This window comes from Mirounga angustirostris, unplaced genomic scaffold (genome assembly GCF_029215605.1).
Source record: "Mirounga angustirostris isolate CCGP_5_RB_7025 unplaced genomic scaffold, mMirAng1.0.hap1 SCAF_4, whole genome shotgun sequence".
Lineage (NCBI taxonomy): Eukaryota > Metazoa > Chordata > Mammalia > Carnivora > Phocidae > Mirounga > Mirounga angustirostris.
Genome location: NW_026991712.1, coordinates 140,045,463 through 140,068,387, shown reverse-complemented (window position 1 = coordinate 140,068,387; position 22,925 = coordinate 140,045,463). Strand labels below are relative to the sequence as shown.

The window sequence follows — 22,925 nt, the reverse complement described above, 5'->3', positions numbered from 1 at the left end:
AATTACCCAAAAGGTTCTGATAATTCCCAGTGCCCCTTTCAGTGGAGAGAGATTTGCCCCAGCCCTGGCCATATCCGCTTTTTAAAACACTAGAATCTGTTCTGGTTTGCATTTTCCGGATTCATAAAATTGAGAGTATTTCATGTTTACTGTTCATTCTCGTTTCTGATGGTTTTGTGTGCATTTACAAAAACGAGATTATAGTACCTGCGTTTTCTGCAGCTTGTTCTTTTCTTCAATGTATCAAGGACACTCCAAGCTGTGTGTTTTTGTCTCTAAATATACTCGGTAATGGTTGCTTAGAGTTCCACAGTGTGGTTAGACCTTCAGTGGTTCAATCCTCTTACTAAGCGGCATTGCTTTCTGGGCTTTTGTCACAAAAAGCACAATGCTAAACCTTTTGTCTCAGTATTCTTAAGTACAGGTGGTTTTATTCCTGGCGTAGAGTCTCAAGGGGAGAGTTATGTAATATATCTGATTTTAGTAGGTTTTCCAATTTCCTGGAAAGCTGTAACCACTCCCACTCTAGATAGGCAAAAGTGATCCTTTTTTAAAAAAAAAAAATCCTCAACTTCCAGGGTTGGGCACCTTTTCATATGTTTGGTATTGCTTTGCATGACTTTTTTTAATTTTAGCTTATTATATAAGCTTTTAATATAAAAAACATTAATGATTTTTTTTGTGGTGGTTTAGAATGTTACTCCCTCTTCTGTGGATTACTTACCTGTTTAGCTTTTTATTCTTTCTGTTTTAGCTTTCTTGCAGTTCAGAACTATGTAATGAAAATTGTCTTGTGTGTAGTTCAAAGGAAACTTCTGGATATGGAACCTTTTAAAATGTTGTATTGATTTTTCTTTATAATACTGATCTGATGAGGGGTTTGTGTTTGTTTTTACCTTGTGGATCAATATTTATTTATTTATTTTTTAAAGATTTTTATTTATTTATTTGACACAGAGAGCGAGCGAGAGCGGGAACACAAGCAGGGGGAGTGGGAGAGGGAGAAGTAGGCTTCCCGTGGAGCAGGGAGCCTGATGCGGGGCTCGATCCTAGGACCCTGGGTCATGACCTGAGCTGAAGGCAGACACTTAACGACTGAGCCACCCAGGCGCCCCAGTCCAGTGATTTTTTCTTAACAATTTTTTAGTTAGGAGATGGGGCACCTGGCTGGCTCAGTCATTGGATCTTGAAGTAGTGAGTTTGAGCCCCACATAGGGTGTAGAGATTTCCTAAATAAAATCTTAAAAAAAAAAAAAAGTTAGGAATACTTGCACACATACAATAGAATAAACTCCTATATGTATATATATATATATATTTTTACGATTTTATCTATTTGTCAGAGAGAGCATAAGCAGGCTCTCCGCTGAGGAAGGAGCCTGATGTGAGGCTTGATCCCAGGACCCTGGGACCACGACCCGAGCAAAAGGCAGATGCTTAACCAACCGACTGAGCCACCCAGTCCCTGCTGCAGTATTTAAAGTAAATTCCAGACATGTCATTTTACTTTTAAAAACTTGAGTATTGTTGTGACTGTTCTCATCGTGGTGAACATATTGTAAGGTAGAGTCCCTATTTGTACGCCTGAACTACCGTAGTATATGGCAACTATGCTTCAGTTTAAAAAAAAAAAAAGTAAGTATTTTTAAAAAAACAAAAATTCAAACAAGTTTATGAATTCATGAGCTGGACTTCATCCTGTCTAGCAAATGGAGGGGAGTGCCAAAGTTCTACAGAAAGGGTAAGGTTTTTAAAGGTAGGACAAGGAAGTCCTAAACAGAAAAAGGATTAGTTCAGGTGAGGTTCCCTTCATCTGGGAACAAAAGGGTATTTTTGTTTTTTTAAGATTTTATTTATTTATTTGACAGAGAGAGACACAGCAAGAGAGGGAACACAAGCAGGGAGAGCGGGAGAGGGAGAAGCAGGCTTCCCACCGAGCCCAATGGGGGGCTCGATCCCAGGACCCCTGGATCATGACGCAAGCTGGAGGCAGACACCTAGAGACTGAGCAACCCAGGCGCCCCACCAAAAGGGTTTTAATAGGTGGATTATCTCATCTTCTTTTGGGGGGAAGGAGAGGACCCCTGTGACAGATTATTTTCTGCTGACCAGAAAATTCCTGATTGACCTCTTCAAGGTTACAGTCCTGGGTTAAAACTGCAGTTAGGTTAGGTATTCAGTCTCAGTTTACTGACTTGGCGCCTTAACGTAAGTGATGCCATTTTGGCTCTTTTGAACCATATATCTCAAAAAATAAGGACATTTCTTTTTTTTTTTTAAGATTTTATTTATTTATTCATGAGAGACACAGAGAGAGAGGCAGAGGGAGAAGCAGGCTCCCAAGGAGCAGAGAGCCCGATGCGGGACTCGATCCCAGGACCCTGGGATCATGATCTGAGCCGAAGGCAGACACTTAACCATCTGAGCCACCCAGGCGCCCAAAATAAGGACATTTCTTAAATAACCACAGTATTATCACAGCTAATAAAATTCATGTTCCTGAATATCATTTAATATGTGATCCACATTCAGAATTTCCTGCTCTTCTGCACTGATTTGTTCAGCTGGGATCCAGATTAAGAGGTACACATTCCCTTGGTCTCCTAAACTGGAATAGGTACTTCATTCCCCATGTTGCTGAAGTATTGAAGCCCCGTGGAAAGTCTTACCCAGTGGACTCTTAAATCCTTGCTTTCTTTTCTTTCTTTTTTTTTTTTTTTAAAGGTTTTATTTATTTATTGACACAGACACAGCCCGGGAGGGAACACAAGCAGGGGGAGTGTCAGAGGGAGAGGGAGAAGCAGGCTTCCCACTGAGCAGGGAGCCCGATGCAGGGCTCGATCCCAGGACTCTGGGATCATGACCTGAGCCGGAGGCAGACGCTTAACAACTGAGCCACCCAGGCGCCCTACTCCTTGCTTTCTCATAGTCGCCTTGGTTAAGCTTCAGGTACAACTCCCGGTGTTGGATTTTCTAGTTTATTTCATTAGGAGGGATGATAGGTGTGTAATATTGATCACTTTTTGTATTAGTAGTCAAGTTGATGTTTCCTCTTTTGACCTTTTCTCTGACTTAAGATTTTTTTTTTTTTAAGATTTTATTTCTTTTGACAGTGAGAGCAGGAACACAAGCAGGGGGAGTAGGAGAGGGAGAAGCAGGCTTCCCGCAGAGCAGGGAGCCCGATGTGGGACTCAATCCCAGGACCCTGGGACCATGACCTGAGCCAAAGGCAGATGCTTAATGACTGAGCCACCCAGGCGCCCTTAATCAAGATTTTTATTATACATATTTCCTTTGACCTCTTGTTGCTCATAATTTGAGTTTTATCATGAATGAATTCTAGGTTTAAGATTTTTTGCAACTGGGCGCCTGGGTGGCTCAGTTGTTAAGCGTCTGCCTTCGGTTCAGGTCATGATCCCCAGGGTCCTGGGATGAGTCCCACATCAGGCTCCCTGCCCAGCAGGAAGCCTGTTTTTCCCTCTCCCACTCCCCCTGCTTGTGTTCCTGCTCTCGCTATCTCTCTGTTAAATAAATAAATAAAATCTTAAAAAAAAAAAAAAGATTTTTTGCAACTATTAATGTTTTCTTTTTTGAGTAGTTAATGTAGTGATTTACATGTAGAAATTACTTGCTTTTAAACTTCTGGCTTATTTTTTAAATAATTTTTTTATTTATCTGAGAGAGAGCCCACGAGGTGGGGGGAGAGGGAGAAGCAGACTCCCCGCTTGAGCAGAGAGCCTAACCGCGGGGCTCGATCCCAGGACCCTGGAATCATGACCTGAGCTGAAGGCAGACACTTGACTGAGTTATTTTAGAATGTAAATATCTGTATCCTTTACTCATTTAAATGCCATACATAGAAATCTTTATCTTCTAAGTTCATGCTATCATAATTTTTCTTATTTTGGTTTTTCTATAATGAGACATTGTTGAACTACGTGATTGTAAGTATGTATCCTTCTTTTTGTCCCGACATTAATATAACCTATTAGCTGCTATTACGATTCTTATATCACAGCCTTTTTGTAGTGTTCCCTAAAGTTCTATTATTTTATGCTTTGTCATTGCAGACGAGATGTTTCATGCTATCTTTTAATTAGTAAACTTAATTTTTGGAGCAGTTTTAGGTTTACAGCATATTGAGTGCAACGTATGGAGAAGTCCCCGATGTTCCCTGCCCCACACATGAACTGCTCATCAGCATCCCATGCCCAAGTGCTACATCTGTTACAACCAGGGAATTTACACTGATACGTCATTATCACCCAAAGCCCGGAGTTTGCATTAGGGTTCACTCCTGGTGAATGAATTTTCTGAGTTTCTGTGTGTGTGTGTTTTTTTTTTTAATTTTATTTATTTGAGAGAGAATGAAATAGAGCATGAGAGGGGGGAGGGTCAGAGGGAGAAGCAGACTCCCCGCCGAGCAGGGAGCCCGATGCGGGACTCGATCCCGGGACTCCAGGATCATGACCTGAGCCGAAGGCAGTCGCTTAACCAACTGAGCCACCCAGGCGCCCCGAGTTTCTGTGTGTTTTGACAACTGTGTGACCTGTATCTGCTGTTGTATCATACAAAATAGTTTCACTGTCCTAAAAATCCTCTGTGCTCTGCCTGTTCATCTCCCTCCCCTCAGTCCCTGAGAACAACTCATCTTTTTTCTGTCTCTATAGTTTTGACTTTTCCAGAATGTCATGTAATTGGAACCACACAGTATGTAGCCTTTTCAGGGTGCCTTCTTAGACTTGGTTCATATGCATTTTAGGTTCCTCCATGTCCTCGTATGGCTTAGTAACTCATTTCTTGTTAGCACTGAAGAATATTGCATTGTTTGGAGGTACCACAGTTTATCCACCTACTGAAAAATATCTTTGTTGCTTCTAAGTTTTGGCAATTCTGAATAAAACTGCTATACACCTCTGGGTATGCAGGTTTTTGTATAGATATAAGTTTACCACTCCTTTGGATAAATACCAAGGAGCACGATTGCAGGATCATATGGTGAAGAGTATGTTTAGTTTTGCAAGAAACTGGCAAATTGTCTTCCAAAGTAGCTGTAATATTATTTGCATAAGCAGTGAATGCAGTGTTAACTCTGCATTCTTTTATTTATTTATTTATTTATTTATTTTTAAAGATTTATTTATTCATTTATTTGACAGCGAGAGACACAGCGAGAGAGGGAACATGAGCAGAGGGAGTGGGAGAGGGAGAACTCGCAGGCTCCCCGCAGAGCAGGGAGCCCGACGCGGGGCTCGATCCCAGGGCCCTGGGATCATGACCTGAGCCGAAGGCAGACGCTTAACGACTGAGCCACCCAGGTGCCCCTTAAGTCTGCGTTCTTACCAGCATCTGATGTTGCCAGTATTTTGGATCTTGGCCATTCCAGTAGGCGTGTTGTGGTATCTCATTTTAATTTGCATTTACCTGATGGGTTGTGGAGCATCTTTCTGTATGCTGAATTGCTATTTGCATATCTTCCCTGGTGAGGTGTCTCTTGGTCTTTTGCCCATTTTTTAATCAGGTTGTTCATTTTCTTTATACTGAATTGTAAGAATTTGTATACTTTGAATAACAATCCTTTATCAGATGTGTCTTGGAAATATTTTCTCCCAGTATATAGTTTATCATCTCATCTTTAGTCTCATGCTAATTTGATTTTTTTCTTTCTTGAATGTTTGTTAGTTACGGAATTAACTGCCTATGGGCATATGATTCACAAATGTGTATCTGCAGAGCAGAAACTAGGCTGGGTTCTAGACCCACTTAGCTTGTTCTCTAATTATTTCAGGGGCACCTCAAACTTGATAGGTCAAACAAAATTTGTGCTCTTCCTTTAAAACCTGATTCTTTCTTGGCCCTTTGTTTCGGTGCATAGCAAGCATTTGTCTAGTAGGGAAGGCGAATGCCCCAAAGCCGTCCCCTGTGCTCCCTCCTCCTGTAGGTTACCCTTCCACAGATGCTCGCTCCAGCCTGGTGGGTGTGGAATGTACCTGCTTCCATTCTTCATTGTGTAACTGCTGCTTATTTCTCAGATTCAGTGTGAGCTGCTTGGGCAGGGAAGCCGTCCTGGGTCTCACTGAATACATCAGATGACACCTGGTCTAGACACCCTTGACCCTTGCCCCTTAACCTTGTAAGTTGGCACGGTTGCCATTTGGTACTTGTCTCTCCCTAGATGTTCTGAAGGGGAGATCCCGTGTCAGGGTTTTTTGGGTTTTGTTTTGAGAGAGCCCCTGTGGGAAGGGGGAGAGAGAGAATCCTAAGCAGGCTCCACACCCAGCACAAGCCCAATGCAGGACTCCCATCTCTGAGCTCATGACCTGAGCTGAAATCAAGTCAGGTGCTTAAGTGACTGAGCCACCCAGGGGCCCCATCTAGGTCAACATCTTTTTCCTTTACTATCTAATTAGCATATAGTCTGTGCTCACTAAATGTGAATGAGTGTCTGGGAACTTATATGGCTCATGTCTGCATTCAGAAGTTTTATCAGGATTATATATAGATGTATATGCATATTTTATTAACCTTGCACCGGATCAGATGATTTTTTTTTTTTTCAGTCAGATGACTTAATTCCGGTGTGGGGGGGGTTCTATTCCTATGATCCGTGTTTTGTATCCTTCCATTAGATGCTTCCCTCAAAGTTACTATACGTACTCACAAGTCCTGTTTCCCCTTTCTCTTGTTCATCTGCTTCAATAATAGCTAGCAGTTTTATTTGCTCTAGTCTCCTTCCATTAAGTTGCTGAATTCTGTTAAAGGGGATTCAATTTTTCTTTTCATACCTGCAAGTTCAAGCAGTTGGGGTCTTGACAGCAGTGATTAATCAGTAGGGGGTACAATTGTTAGTGTATCAGCAGTAAACTCAACTGCTTAAAACTTGAATACCTACCAGACTTTGCAGAGGAAAAGGTTCAGGAACAGGCATCCTGGCTGTTGTCCAAAGTGTGTGTATTGTGTATACCCTCTTCTCATCCCTGTGAACTAAAGGATGAGGAATGGGAGTGGTCTCTGCCTCTCCACCATGCAGGGTCAGGACAGTAGAGTGGAAGATGAGAAACAAAAATGAACAACCTAAGTGAGTCTCAAGCAAAGATAAAAGGGGCCTTTATGAGGTGCGAGTAGGCATGGGTTTTAGTTATTCTCCTCCCCTCAGGGTATGTCTTAATACTTGCATTCTGGAAAGTAATATTCTGAATTGACTTGAGCTGGGTAGTTTTTTGTTTTTTAAGATTTATTTGGGAGGGGGAGAGCCTGTGTGAAGAGGGGGGAGGGGCAGGGGGAGGGGGGAAGAGCATCTCAAGCAGACTCCTTGCTGAGTGCAGAGCTCCAAGCCTCCTCAGATCACGACCTTAAGCTGAAACCAAGTCAGATGCTTAACCGACTGAGCCACCCAGGCGCCCGGAGAGCTGGTTTTAAGAAATTAAAGTCTTTAATGTTAACTCTCTCTGCAATCAAAAAAGGGGCTTCTCTTTCCATTTTGTGTAAGATTCCATCCAAGTCACCTTAAACTTCCAAAAATTGGTATGGTACACTCTTTTAATAATGTTTCTTTTCTTTTTCTTTTTTTTTTTTTTTTTAAGATTTGTTTGACAGAGAGACAGCACGAGAGAGGGAACATAAGCAGGGGGAATGGAAGAGGGAGAAGCATGCTTCCTGCCAAACAGGGAGCCCGATGTGGGGCCCGATCCCAGGACCCTGGGATCATGACCTGAGCCGAAGGCAGATGCTTAATGACTGAGCCACCCAGGTGCCCCACAAGTCAATAGTATAGGAAACTGGCCGATTTCCCTCAGCCTTTTTAATCTACTATTTGGTTGATTTATGGCATTGAAAACTTTACTTGAATGGGGTTTTAATAATGTGTGAATTTTGAGTTCTGACTTTTTTTTGGCATACATATACCCATCTTGTTACCCTTTATATTAAATTGTTGTGGAGTACTCATAGTTTACTTAATAACCACATTTATGTTCTTGATTACTGTGATTCTCAAAAGAATTCTTTAGTAAATGAGTCTTTATTTTTTTTTATATTTCAGATTATATATATTTTAAGGATTTTTGAGTTTGGGGGAGTCTAGCAGAGCTGCAAGAACAAAAATTACTCTTCAGGAAAATAAAATAAAACAACGTATCTGCAATGTCCATTGTAGAGTCAGAAATTGCTAGACTTGCAAAGAAACAAGAAAATAGCACCCATAGGGAAAGAATTCAGTTGATAGAAACTGACCAGGAGATGGCTCAGGTATTAGATTTAAAATGCAAAGACATGTCAGCAGTTATGCTGATGAAGTTTAAGGGCTTGATGGAAAATCTGGACTTCATGGTTGAAGAGATAAGGGAATCCCTTAAAAAGGACCTAAAGGAAATTTTAGGAGTAGAAAGTAAAATACATGAAGTGAAAAATATAAACAACTCCAGTACCAACAAGGAGTGGCCACAAATAAAAGGTTTAGCCACACAAAAAACAGGGTTGGTAGAGAAAATAGAAGGAGCAAACTCTGAAATAGTTGAAGATAGTGAAAATTTGACTTTTAAAAGAAAAGAAGTAAGTGAGCTGAGTAGCAAATTAGACAAAGCTGAAGAGTACAGTATGAACCAAGGTAAGGAATTGTCCTGTGATGAATCAAAAAATGACAAAGGCATGGAAAGTGTGGAAGAAGCCATAAGCAATATAGACAACACTTGGGGAGATCGTAGTATCCATATAGAAGTAACACGAGAGAACCGAGAGATTGGAGAGGAGGAACCGGTCAGAGAAAAAAGAGAGGAGAAAATCCCTCAGAATTTAAAGAATAAAGAGAAAATTCTAAAAACCTCCAGAGAAGATGAAGGAGCAGTACTTACACTGGTGGCAGACTTTTCATCAGCAACACTGGACATTAGGAAGCAATGGAGTAACATCTTCAACATTCTGAGGGAAAATGATCTGGAACCTAAAGTTCTATGCCAGGTTAAATTAACATTTAAGTGTGAGGGTGAAGTAAGGACCTTTTCAGATATGCAAAGTCTCAGCAATTTTATTAGCCAAAAACCATTTTTGAACGAATTACTGAAAGATGTACTCCCACAAAAGGAAAAAATAAAGAGAGGAAGAAGGTACGGGATTCAAGAAAAAGTGGTAAGTAGACCTGTGGAGCTCATGTACAGAGAATAAGTAGTGGTTGACAAAGTTATTCCAAAGGTTAAACAAGTTTTAAAAAACAATTTCTTAAAAGTAAAAGCATGACATTAAAAGTAATAACTTAATAGCTTTTTTTCTTTTAATGGATGGTGTTGGCAGCTTGGAAGAGCTTGAGAAGAGATTGTACATATTCATTACAGACATTAAAAGGAAAAATAAACACTAGGATAGTAGCTTTTAAATCATTAAAAGGAAAAAATAGAAATAAACAAATGAGTAAATTCAATTAAAAGCCCTCATGCAGTAGGATGATGAAAAAAATCAAGTATAATAAGTATGTTCAACTTTGAATTTATAAAGCAGTCCTGGTCAGTCTTCATTAGCAGTCACGGAAATGCAAATAAACCTATTTTACTAAAGCCTATTCGAGTGTTCATTAATGTTAATATCTAGCTGTTATCCATTCCATGTATGGATTTTTGTTTTTACATCATATTAGATTATCTTTCTGTTTCTTACATCATACTAGATTATGTTTCCATGTATTTGATTTCATTGAAAACACTTTCGGTTATTTTCTGAATATTTTTTGTGATTCCAATCCTAAAAGATAATTCCTGTGGTATATTGTAGAGATTCTCTGTCTCTTCTTGGATATGTGTATATTTCTTACTTTTGTCTGTGGTGCAAGATAGTAGTCTAGTTTCATTCTTTTGCATGTGACTGTCCAGTTTTCCCAGCACCATTTACTAAAGACACTAGCCCCATTCCATATTCTTGGGTCCTTTTTCAGTAAATAGTTGACCATATATGCTTTGAGTTTTTTTCTGGACTTTCTATTCTGTTTATATTGATCTATGTTTCTGTTTTTGTGAGTTCCATACAATACCATACTGTTTTGATTACTATAGCTTTGTAATATGTTTTGAAATCAGGGTGTGATGCCTCCTGCTTTGGGTATTTGTGGTCTTTTGTGGTTCCATACAAATTTTAGGATTTTTCTATCCTGTGAAAAATGCCATTGGGATGTTGGTAGAGATTGCACTGAATCTGCAGATTGCCTTGGGTAGTATAGACATTTTAACAATATTTATTATGCCAATTCATGAATAGAATATCTCCTCAGAGGTCTGTATTGTAAGCCAGTATTTTTGATGGGTCCTCAGAAATTAACTGTTTCCTGGCGATTTACACAGATGAGGCACCCAGCCTGTCCTGGAGGGTCTGGGGAGGTGGAAGGACAATTAGTGGCTAGCCAGCCCTAAATAGGGAAGAGTCCGTAACAGAGGGAGCATTAAGTGAAAAGCTCAGAGGCAAGGACATGGTTCCAAGGAATATTATGAGCCAACTTACTATATTACAGATACTGTCTCAAGCTCAGTACCTAGGTTGTCCTATTGAACCCTCACAACTATCCAAAGTAGATGCTCTTCTAGCAATTTGATGTACCAGTAGCAAATGTGACAGCTGGGTTTGAACAAGCAATCTTTTTTTTAAGTCGGCTCCATGCCCAAAGTGGGGCTTGAACCCATGACCCTGAGATTGAGAGTCGCAGGCTCTGCCACCTGAGCCAGCTAGGTGCCCCTGAACAAAGTGGTCTTAAATTGAGCCTGTACTCCTAACCAAAACATGCTTTCCTTTTGAGTAATGTGACTGTAGTTTGAACTGCACATGGCATCTTTAAGAAATACTAGATTTACTTTTGTTTCCTTTGGGGGAAAAGGAAATGTGAGTTTTTTGGGGGGGGTGGGGGTACTTTGTAGTGTTCCTGAAGTTAGAGAAGTCTCTCTATCATAGGATCCTGCATGTAATCAGATATTCACTAACACAAGTTGTTCTTGAGAGTCCGTATTGGGAATATAGAAGGAACACACTAAACATTATGACCTCGTAGAAATTTGTTGAGGTGCTACACAGATAACAGGTGTGATGGGGTTATCATAGGGGAAACTTGACTTGTTTGGGGACCTAGGCATTCAAGAACAAGTAATAAATAATTTTCTAGATATTTGGTAATTGTTAAAATATGTAGTCAAATTAAACTTATAGAGTGAAAGGATTAATTCCTTTAAAAGACAAATGATACATTTTTTTTTCCTTTCAGGAAAAAACTCAACTAGATTTGAAGCATGGAGCCGATGGGGAAGCCAGTGATGGCTTGAGTTTTCTATTTGTTAAAAAAGTAAAGGTTGCTGAGCCAGAGGAGGTGAAGAACTTAGAGATTCAGGAAGAAGAGTCTTCAGAGCTGGAAGAAGAGGGAGAAGAGGCTTCAGAGTTGGATGAGGAAGAAGAGGCTTCAGGCCTGGAGGAGGAGGAAGAAGAGACTTCAGGGCTGGAGGAGGAGGGAGAAGAAGAGGCTTCAGTATTACGTGAGAAACAGGATTCAACCTTTCAGCGTCATTCTGAGGTAAATACACAACGTGGAGTTGAAGAAAAAAATAGTGGTTTGGAGATTGTTTTAATTAAAGAGGTAGAAGATTCTGAGCCAGAGGAAGAAAAAGGTTCAGAGTGGGAAATGGAAGTAGTTTTATCGTGGGAGGAAGGAGAGGACTCTGAGGTAGAAAATGTAAAGACTGCCTCCCAGATTGAGAAAAAAGAGGCCTCAGATGGGCTTAAAGAAATTGCCTATGATTATTTGGCTCAGGACTTTGAGAAGAAAAAATTGGTGAAACACCAGATGGCACAAAAAACCCAGGATAAAAAGGAAACAGCTATGCCCAGAAACCAAGGAATTGGGACAGTCTGTCCAATCTTGCGTTTGGCCTCTCCCTCAAAATCACTAGAGATAAGTTCTGATAAGCAGAAAAGGCATTTAAGTACAAATTTGAGTACTCCATCAGGAATCACCAAATTTTTAAGGAAGACTGAGAAAGAGCGACACAAAACTCTGCTAACAGATGAGCAAACATCTAAAGAAACAGACTTAATACAAGAAACTGAAGAAAACTTCAGAAGAAATGTAATTAACAACTTTAGAGAGCTACAGGAGGAGGTTGCAAATCTTAAAAATTACCTTCCAGAGGTCTTGGGAATAAAAAACTCAGTAGATGTTCTGAATAGCAGAATAGACACACTTGAAGAGAGAATGGACAATCTGGAAGACCGAATTGAAGAATTCTCTAAGGATACAATGCAAATGGCCAAACAGATAATAAATAAAGAAAGGTCAAGAGACATAGAGGATAGATCCAGAAGTTCCAACATCCGTTTGATAGGAATTCCAGAAAAAGATAATAAAGAGAATGGAGCAGAGGAAATAATTAAGGAAATCATTGAAGAAAACTTTCCAGAGCTAAAGGATTCAAGTCTTGAGGTGGTCAGTGCTTACCGAATACCTAGTAAGATTGATGAGAAGAGACTCACTCCTAGACACATCTTGGTGAAATTTGGGAATTGCAGTGATAAAGAAAAAATCCTAAAGGCTTCCAGAAAAAGAGAAATAACCTACAGAGGAACAAGAATCAGAATGACCGCAGACTTATCATTAGATACTCTAGATGCTAGAAGTCAGTGGAGCAATGTCATAAAAGTTCTGCAGGCAAAAGGCTTTACACCTAGAATCCTATACCCAGCCAAATTGGCATTTGATTTTGAAGGTAAAACAAAGACATTTTTTGATACCGAAGAGTTCACAAAGTTTGTTTCTTGCATACCCTCTTTGAAAGAATTACTGGAGGATATACTTTAGCAATCTAGGATGACTATAAACACGTACACACAATATATATTACCTTCCTCCCACAGCAAGAGTCAAAAAGGAAAACGAAATTAAAATGCCACATTTCTACCCAGGAGGATGGACTGTGAACAGTATACTTGGGGAGTAGGGGAAAGGAAGGTTACAGATACTACTTAGATGTTGGTGAAGTTAAAGGGTGTGTGTTAAAATTAGTGTTAATCATGGTAGCTTGTGCAAGAGTAGGCTTTCTAAACTATTGGGGAGAGGGAGGGAATCTGTCAATGTAACCATGGGGAGAGGTGGGGTGAAAGTAATAGAAAAACAGGAAAAAAAGTTAAATAGGGAAAATATGCAAAAGTTGAGCTTTTGTCACAAGAAGGTACTCAGTTTTAGATCATTTATCATGATGTGAATCTTGAATCTTTATATTAAACCTTTTTCCTTTGAATATGTTTCATTTGCTTACTTTTGTTATTACATAGTTAATCTTTACATTTTATTGCATAAAGCTATCCAATGAAGAGATCAGATCTCTTTCCTAATGTTGGACGTTAATGTATTCTCAATTGTTAGTCTAGAATAAAATAAATTGATTTGCAACATACAGATAAGAAATGAAGAAAATGATGTAACCATTTTATGGCTTTTGCTCCCAAGGGCTTATTTAATATATTTAATTTACAAAAACAAAAAAAAAAACAAAAAGTGTCCTCTGCCCAGCATTTGAAATCAGCCTTTCTCAGTTCAGTCCTTAACAACTCTGACCTTCATGGACCTTGCAACTTTAAATGCCCTGGCCTCAGTACACCTGGCATTGAGCTCTAACTCTACTGTGTGACCACAGGCAGGTTACTAATGCCTCTTGAGTCTCTAGTTCCTTCATACGTAACTGGGTTCATTCCTTCCTCTCAGGTTTCTTGTAAAATTCTGTGCCCAACATAAGAATCCTCAGTAGATGGGAAATCCTGCTTCCTGGCCAGTAGATCTAAAGTAAAGCTGGTTGCCCTCCCAGTTGTTGAGTTGAGTTTTAATCTCTACACCCAACATGGGGCTTGAACTTAAAACCTGCGATCAAGAGTTGCATGGTCTACCAACTGAGCCAGCCGGGTGCCCCCCAGTTGTTGATTTTAGAGTGAGTGAGCACCACAGGAGGCCATTTTCAGTTGTGTTGGGAATGGGTGGGTTAGAAAACTGAAAACATTAATCTTAGGTACTCCATTATTTTTCTATTTCTACTCTGCTGCATTTCATTGCTATGTCTGGCTTATAGGCTTTTTTCCCCCCAGTTTTTCTTCTGTAAAAATACTTTTTACCTTTTGCTCTACTTAGGAAATGATAAGAGGTGTTGAGAAAATAGTATAGTCCCATGTACCTTTTATCCTCTTCCCCCAATGATAACATCTTACATAACTAGAGTTAAGTTACAAGGAAGGATTCCTGGATAGATCCTTTGGAGGAAGCGTGATCTGTCACTACCTTGATTTCCGACTTCTGGTCTCCAGAATTGAGTTTCTGTTCCAAGCCACCTATTTGTCATACTTTGTTATCAGCTCCAGGAAACTTAATACAGTGTTCATGAACTGTTAGGATGCCCACGCGCTGCTTTCTTCAAGACTAATAGCCTGTTTCTGTAGATGATTATAGGAGATCAGGCAACAATTCTGCTGATGCTGATACACTTCTAGTGGCCAGATTGAGAGAAAGCCTGTCTTGTAGAACCCTCCAACATGGATGCTTACGTTGACATACTCCTACACAGTCTAAACCCCTTGTGGCATTTACTTGGGGATAGTGTTTAAGCTGTTTTTTTCCCAGGGTGTGGGGAGGGGTGAGAATTTCTAGCACAAAAGTAGACAGTTGGTAATACCCTTCACACCCTGCTACTTTATCAAGTCTGTTCAAAATCTCTTGTATTTTCCTGTTAATCTTGCCCTTATTCTCTCCCCTAGTATCCACCCACTAACACAAGTCTTGTAAGTCCTTGGATGTTTTTCTTCTAAAATGTCCTTTTGTCAGTGATTGTGTTTCTAACCTATGGGAATGGAATTATGCTTTGGACCTTATCTATTACTATTAATACTTAAAAAAAAGATAATCTATTATGCACATCTAACTCATTGTTTCTAATGAATTTGACAGTATGCATCCTTAATATTTTATCACTTTGTCTAGTGGTGGACACCTAAGCTGCTCCGTCTCCCTCTTTCCCCCCATTGTTTATGACCAACTTTATCCCTTCCCCCTTAGGGACCTGGGCAAGAGTACCCTTTGGATCCTAATGTAAGCTTATGCTTAATTCCACTCAGGATTGCCAGTTTGTTTTTCAGAGTGGTTCTAGTTTGTGAAAAGTGAAGACCACCCAGATGAGAACAAGCCCAAGGTATTCATTCAGACCTTACTATGATGGAGCCAGCCAGCATGGCCAGTATCAAAAACTCAAAGGCAGTTAGGAGTGGGAAAGCTTTATAGTGGAACAAAAGGAGAGGTTCCAGGTATGCTACCATTGGAGGTTATTGGCATGGGAAGCTAACTAGAAGCAGGGCATCTCTATTTGGCAGGGAGAGAAAGCACAAGCAGGGGGAGTGGGAGAGGGAGAAGCAGGCCTCCTGCTGAGCAGAGCCCAACATGGGGCTCAATGCCAGGACTCTGGGATCATGACCTGAGCTGAAGGCAGATGCTGAACTGACTGAGCCACCCACGTGCCCCAGGAGTAGGGCATCTTATGTGATGACTTTGGGGAACATATTTGGCTTTGGTTGGCCCTGAGTTGGAAATGGGAGCAAAAACGGAATTTGGTAGTCATTGACCAAGTCTGACCATTCTAGGCCAACTGCTGCAAAGGTGGTTTGGTTTCCCAGGCTAATTGTAGAAGTTGCTGGTCAGAGTTCTGTTGTCATATATGCTTTGACTATCTATGTATTTCACTGGAGTTCCTACTTTCTTACATCCCCACTCAACTTTTTAATTTTTCCCAACATAATGGTTGTAAAATGGTATCCTGTTTTAATTTGTATTTCTGTAATTCACGAAGTTGAGAAGTCGTCCATATATTTTTGTAGTCATTTAGAGTTCACCCTTTCAATTTGCTGATTCATATCTTTTGCTCTTTTATCAGTGACCAAAAAAAGCCTTTTTTTTTTTTCCCCCAGTAATCTCCACACCTAATGTGGGGCTTGAACTCAATGATTCTCAGATCAAGAGTCACATGCTCTACTGAACTAGCCAGGCGCCCCAAAGCCTCTTTTTCTTTTGATGATTTACAAGAGTTCTTTGTATAACTGGATAGTAATCCAATATTGTTTTTAGATAGTAGAAATATTTTCTCCCAGTTCATTACTCACTTTTTTTTTTTTTAGTTTTAAGATTTATTTATTTGACCGAGACACAGCGAGAGAGGGAACACAAGCAGGGGAAGTGAGAGAGGGAGAAGCAGGCTTCCCCCGAAGCAGGGAGCCCGATGGGGCTTGATTCCAGGACCCCGGGATCAAGACCTGAGCTGAAGGCAGACACTTAATGACTGAGCCACCCAGGGGCCCCCATTACTCATTTGTTAATTTTGTCTATTCTATCCTCTTTGAACAGAAATCCTCAATATTTTATGGAATCTGACCCATAATTGTTTTTGCCTTATGGTTGATGCTTTTAAAGTCTTTAAGAATTGCTTTCCTGCCTACAAATATTCTACATGTTTTTTTTTATGTTTTTCCATTTTAAAAAATTAATGTATAATTTATATATAGTAACATGTTTTATGACGTATAGTGTTGCAAGTTTTGATAAGTGGATACAGGTATATAATTGCTATCAAGATGGGAGTGCCTGGCTGGCTCAGTCGGAAGAGCTTATGATTCTTCATCTTGGGTATGTGAGTTCAAGCCTCACATTGGTTTTGAGATTACTTAAAAAGTAAAAATCTTTTTAAAAAATACAGAATTGTTCCCTCAGTCTCTAAAATTACCCTTTGAGTCTGGCTTCTTTCGTTTAGCATAATGCCTTTGAGATTAATCCACATTGCTTTTATCAATCATTCTTACCATTTTATCACTGAGTAGTGTGCTTTATGGATGTATCATAGTTTGTTGATCCATTTCCAAGTTGAAGAACAGTTTTTGACAATTTCCAAAAATGTTGCCATAAGCATTTCTGTATGTATTATTTTTTGTGTGAACGTAAGGTTAAGGTTTCATTTCTCTTGGATATATGTCTGCAGTGGGATTGCTGGGTTGTATGGTAAACATATATATATACCAAGCTATTTTCCAAAGTAGTTGAACTATTTTGCATTCCCACCAGCAAGGTATGTTTCCAGTTGCTCCATACTCACATCAGCACTGGGTGTGGCTTTACATTTTAACTTTTTACATTTCATTCTCTAATCTACCCAAAATCCATTTTCATATATGGTTTTAAGTCAGAAGTGAAGTTTTATTTATTGCCAAATAGTAGGCCAGTTTTCTGACTCTGTTCTGTTTCATTGATCTGTTTTTCTGAAATTTACAATTTCCACTTTTTCCAAGAAAGAACGTAATAAAATATTTCAAAGTAGTATGAGTGCTAAGGGGATTTCAGGCTATAAAAGGGGATTGACGGAGTCTCCTAGAATAATGGTGTAGGGGCTGTAGAAGAGGCATGAGCTCCAGTTTGTGTGTGTGTTTTTTTTTAAAGATTTTATTTATTTGAGAGAGTGAGAGAGAGCATGAGTAGGGGGAGGGGCAGAGGGAGAAGCAGACTCCCCACTGAGCAGGGAGCCCAAGGTGGGCCTCCATCCAAGGACCCTGAGATCATGACCTGAGCTGAAGGCAGGTGCCCCATGAGCTCCAGTTTTGAAATTTTTTGCCACAAGGCAAACTTAAAAATTTTATACACTATATAGGAAATAACTAATCTTTAGTGTGTTGTCTTGGGGAGAGGCTTGCCGCTGCCTGATCCAAGTTGCCCACAGTCCAGCTCCACCCCATCTCCCCAGGCTTGAGCCATTCTGGTAAATAAGTTTTGGTTTGAAGGTGAAATATGTGGAAATTCAGTGATTGTTACGTTTATGACTTATAGGCTGTTGATTTAATTACAGCAATGCCCTTAAAAAAAAAGTGTGTGTGTGTGTGTATATATATGTATATATACACACACACACACACACAAAGATGGCTCTATTGTTGGAGATTTGATAAAAGTAAAATGTTCATTTCCTCATCCATTTTGTTTATTAGACTTGTGGAATAACAAGCATGACTTTAAATGCTATTGTATGTATTTGATCTGTGGAACCAGTCTGCCATTAATTGGGCATGTGTTTCTTCGTGGGAGTCAGCCGAGTGTGTTGGAAGGCTGGTGAGGACCAAGAGCGAGAAGAGTGGTGGCAGCTGAACTTCTGTGTATTAAACACCAGGATGCTTTTCTTGCACATACTCTCCTTTCTCATCACTAAAATATTCTGTGTGATTACCCCCCCATGTTGTAGATGAGGAAATGAAAAATCATACACATTACTTGCACAAATTTATAGAAACAGAAAGAAGAATGATGAGAATTCTAAGTGGCCATCAATATCAAACTGGTGTTACTGGTATTTTAGCATATTGCCTCCTGGGTTTAATTTCTTTTTAATTGTGGTTACAATTACCACAGTTAGTAAAGTAATTAACCATTAGCTTTACCATCTTAAAAAAAATTTTTTTTTTTTTTTTGTGCCAAACTCCACACTTTGGGAAACCTGGCTTTATTAATTTTTTTTTTAAAGATTTTTTTTTTTTATTCATTTGAGACAGAGAGAGAGAGAGAGCATGAGCAGCGGGAGAGGCAGAGGGAGAAGGAGATGCAGGCTCCCCACTGAGCCAGGAGCCCGATGTGGGGCTTGATCCCAGGACCCTGGGATCATGACCCAAGCCGAAGGCAGACGCTCAACCATCTGAGCCACCCAGGTGCCCCTTAAAAAAAAATTCTTAAGTGTACAGTTTAGTGTTAAGTATATTCACGTTATCTTGCAGCATCTCTAGAACTTCTGTCTTGCAAAACTAAAACCTCCCATTAACCCCCCCTCCCTTTCCCTCAGCAATCACGTTTCTATTTTCTGTTTAGGATTTTGACTACTTTAGATCCCTCATGAGTGACATTATCAGTATTTGTCCTTTTGTGACTGGCGTATTTCACTTAGTATAATGTCCTTGAAATTCATCTGCGTTGTAACACGTAACAGGATCTCCTTTTTAAAAGGCTGCATGACATTCCATTGCGTGTATATCCCACATTTTCTTTATCCATCTGTCAGGGGACATTTGAGTTGTTTGTACCTCTTGGCTATTGTGAATAATACTGTAATGAACATGGGTGTGTGCGTAAATAGCTCTTACGATTCTGCTTTGAATTCTTGTGGTAAATACCCAGAAATGGAATTGCTGGATCATATGGTAATTTTTAATTTTTTCAGGAGGTTTGATATTGCGTTACATAGTGGCTCTACTATTTACATTCCTAATTGCCTCCAGATTTTTAAAGAAATACAAACACCCTAGGGACTAAATCCCTACCCGCATGGTATCCTTGTCTCCACAGGCAGCATATGAAGAGAGTTAGAAGGTATCAGTGGATCAATAAATTCTTTGCAACAAACCTTGAATGGTTTCCAGCCATTCTCAGAAACTATTTACTCCCTGCAAATCTGCATAGTCTGGGAAGTCAAACCAGACTTAAAGGAGGTGATCCCCATAGCAAGCCCTGAAGGGTCCTAGAAGTTAGATGGGCCAAGACAGGAAGAAGGGCTTCCAGGTAGATAGAACAGCCTGGAAAATCCAGTCCTGAGAGGACTTGACTCCTGCTGAGAATTTCCGTTGCTCTCTTATGGCACAAGCCCCGGGCTCTCCTAAAAATCCGTGTTTTTTACTTTCTAGTTCATGGTTAGTTTTTCTCTGGGAATATGTGGTAATCTCCCCCAGGGCAGACAGCACACCCCTGCCCTTAGAGACAGAGATGTCCTCTTACTGCAACAAGGGAAGGTGGGAACTCATTACCGAGGGTCCGAACACCTTTATGCTGAGAGAGACATTCTCTGACTTTAGAGTTTATGGTCTTAGTGGGAAAGCCAGGCATTAAAGAAGGACTTGGGGGGCGCCTGGGTGGCTCAGTCGTTAAGCGTCTGCCTTCGGCTCAGGTCATGATCTCAGGGTCCTGGGATTGATCCCCACATTGGGCTCCCTGCTCCTCAGGAAGCCTGCTTCTCCCTCTCCCACTCCCCCTGCTTGTGTTCCCTCTCTCGCTGTGTCTCTCTCTGTCAAATAAATAAAATCTTAAAAAAAAAGGACTTGGGAGTTATATAAAAGGGGAAGTACTGTGTTCTCTGGGAGCCCTAAGCAGGTTTATTAGAGGTTTATCTGAGGTTTATCAGAGGACATACGCCTGAGATATGGAAGGGGCACCTGGGTGGTTCAGTGAGTTAAGCGTCCGACTCTAGATCAGCTCAGGTCTTGATCTCAGGGTTGTGAGTTCAAGCCCTGCATTGGGCTCCATACTGGGCATGGAGCCTAGTTAAAAAAGGTGGAAGAAGTCAAATATCGATATAGAACAGCTACACCCAATCTTGGAATCAAATAGAGGAGATGTTTTGATATCTTGCCAAATTTGCACAAGAAAAAGGAACATGATGTTTTACTTTGATCAGTTTCTAGGGTCAGATCAGTGCAGTTACCCCACTCCAGTCAAGAATAAGCAGTTCAAGGGGCGCCTGGATGGCTCATTAGTTAAGCGTCTGCCTTCCGCTCAGGTCATGATCCCGGGGTCCTGGGATCAAGCCCTGCATCGGGCTCCCTGCTCAGCAGGAAGCCTGCTTCTCCCTCTCCCACTCCCCCTGCTTGTGTTCCCTCTCTCGCTGTGTCTCTCTCCGTCAAATAAATAAAATCTTAAAAAAAAAAAAAACAACAGTCCAAGCTGCTAAAAGTGCATAATTTGATGTTGCCTTAGAGATCTCTGAGGAGCACAGTGCAGCCGCCAAGCCACACGGGGATAGCAATGGTTCCTAAGCCTAAGGACAGTGACTGGGGAGCAGAATCAGAAGGTGACAGTTTAGAGGCCTTGGGGTTCTGTGATAAGCTGAGTGTGCCTGTATCTTGTGAAAGGGAAGGAAAGGGGAAATTACCCAAAACTTATCACTGAAACAACACAGCTATTCGAACATTGATTTTTAAATAATGATTTGTATGCCTTGTATAATTTTAGAGCCCAATGAGTTTTATTTTCGGCCTATATCCCTTAATAAACGGTTTTTTTTTTTTTTAAGATTTTATTTATTTGACAGCATAAGCAGGGGGAGTGGCAGGCCAAGGGAGAGGGAGAAGTAGGCCCCCCGCTGAGCAGGGAGCCCGCTGCAGGGCTCGATCCCAGGACCCTGGGATCATGACCCGAGCAGAAGGCAGACGCTTAACTGACTGACCCACCCAGGCACCCCAATAAAGGATATCTTTTCATTAAAAGGCTTTTTACCATCATTTTAATTGCTGCATAATCCCTCAGATAAATATGCCATAATTTGTTAAATCTTCCTCCTGCCTTTGGACACTTTGGTTTTACGTTTGGAGTCAGCACAAACAGAAACTTGGAAATTTTTAAGGGTTGGAATGTTTCCTTTGTTCAGCCCTACAGGACTCCTGTCAGAGGACAGTCTAGCAGGACTGGAATGAATGGATCAAAGAGCATGGTCATTTTATACCTTTTGCTAAATATTACTCATACTGCTTTCAATAACGGTGTTAGTGGTTTCGGCTGTCTCAACTGTAAGGACCAGCTTCTTCCCTCTGGCTGCCGACAAAGGAGGTAATTGAAAACACATTTCAGGAGGAAAAATGGGGTACCTTTTAACTTTCAAAGTTGACTTCTAGTGAGATAACAAACCTGGTTGCGTTATGTCACTGGGGGTTATGCGGAGGCTCTGTACCTATTTATCTACTTGGAGATTGTGCTTTTAAGTTTACGTCTTTACAGGCTTGTTCTCTCCCTTCTCCCTGCGTTAGCAAAGAACTGGGCCTCTTTCTACCCACTTAATCTTTTATCTCCTCTAGTTTTATGTTTTTCACTTCTTGCTTTGGTTTTAGCCTTTGGCTCATTTACATTAAATATCCTTCATCGTGGGGCACCTGGGTGGCTCGGTTGGTTGAGCATCTGCCTTTCCTTTGGGTCGTGATCTCCAGGTCCTGGGATCAGCCTCTCTGCTCAGCGGGAGGTCTTCTCTCTCCCTCTCCCTCTGTGATCTCTCTCATTCTCTCTCAAAGAAAATCTTTAAATAAATAAATAAATGTCCTTCATCGTATCTCCTTTGGGGTTTCTAATACTTATTTTAAAATTCTGTTTCATTTCTTTTACCAAGATTTACCTTTTTCTTACTCTTTTTTGAAATTTTCTTTGTACCTTTTTCTTATTCTTAATGTAGTTGAAGTCACTCTTTACTTTCACCCTCATTTCCTACTTCACTTTAGGGTTGTATCTGTGTCTCCTTGTTCTTCTGTGTTTCGTTCTGGTTTGTGTTTAGAGCAGGGCCGGAGAAAACAGTTCTCTTAGGAAGAAGTGTGCGGAGGACCCAGTGTGTTTACAAGCAAACGTTGAGGCCACCACTTGCCTTGAACTCCCCCTAACCCTAACCCCTGTGCGATGCAGCTTTCCAAAACCCCTCACCTCTTGGACCCTTCCCCAACCCCAGTCCACACAAGGAGTCCAAGAGGGAGGAGCCTGCCCTTCCCCCTATCTTCTAGCCAAGCTCTCAGAATTTCCTGGCTGACCAGCTGAGGAAGCCTTGTGTTAGGGCTTTCCAACACCTCTTATGTACCTAACTTCCCAAAGATAGAGAGCTGGTATGCATATCCTTGGGCCCCAAAGGTGGCCAAGGACTGATGGAGTGTGCTTTCTTGGGCAGAGGTGTGGATGAGTCTGGGTGTCCACTTGTGTATTACAGGAACCCTCCAAACTTAACAATGAGCAGGGGGTAGGAAGAGGAGTTTGACTGTGGGCCAGAGATGATTCTTCTGTCTCCGTGTTCTGGTATGGAACTCTCAGGGCCTGATAATTCTGAACTGGAATGTGGCATTCTGTGGCCTCATGAAGGCATATTTGTAGTAGTTTGCTAGGTTTTGTAATTTTTATT

At 40.7% G+C, this 22,925-nt stretch overlaps 1 protein-coding gene across 1 annotated transcript; it reads left to right on the top strand.

Annotated features, from left to right (window-relative positions):
* Nucleotides 1–8,127: 8,127 nt before the first annotated feature.
* L1TD1 (LINE1 type transposase domain containing 1) lies at nt 8,128–13,099 on the top strand (the record flags this gene model as incomplete). Its single annotated transcript, XM_045899079.3, has 2 exons — nt 8,128–9,123; nt 11,231–13,099. Coding segments are annotated over 2 exons (2,580 nt in total), but the record flags the coding sequence as incomplete, so codon positions are not given.
* Between the last annotated feature and the right edge of the window lie 9,826 nt (nt 13,100–22,925).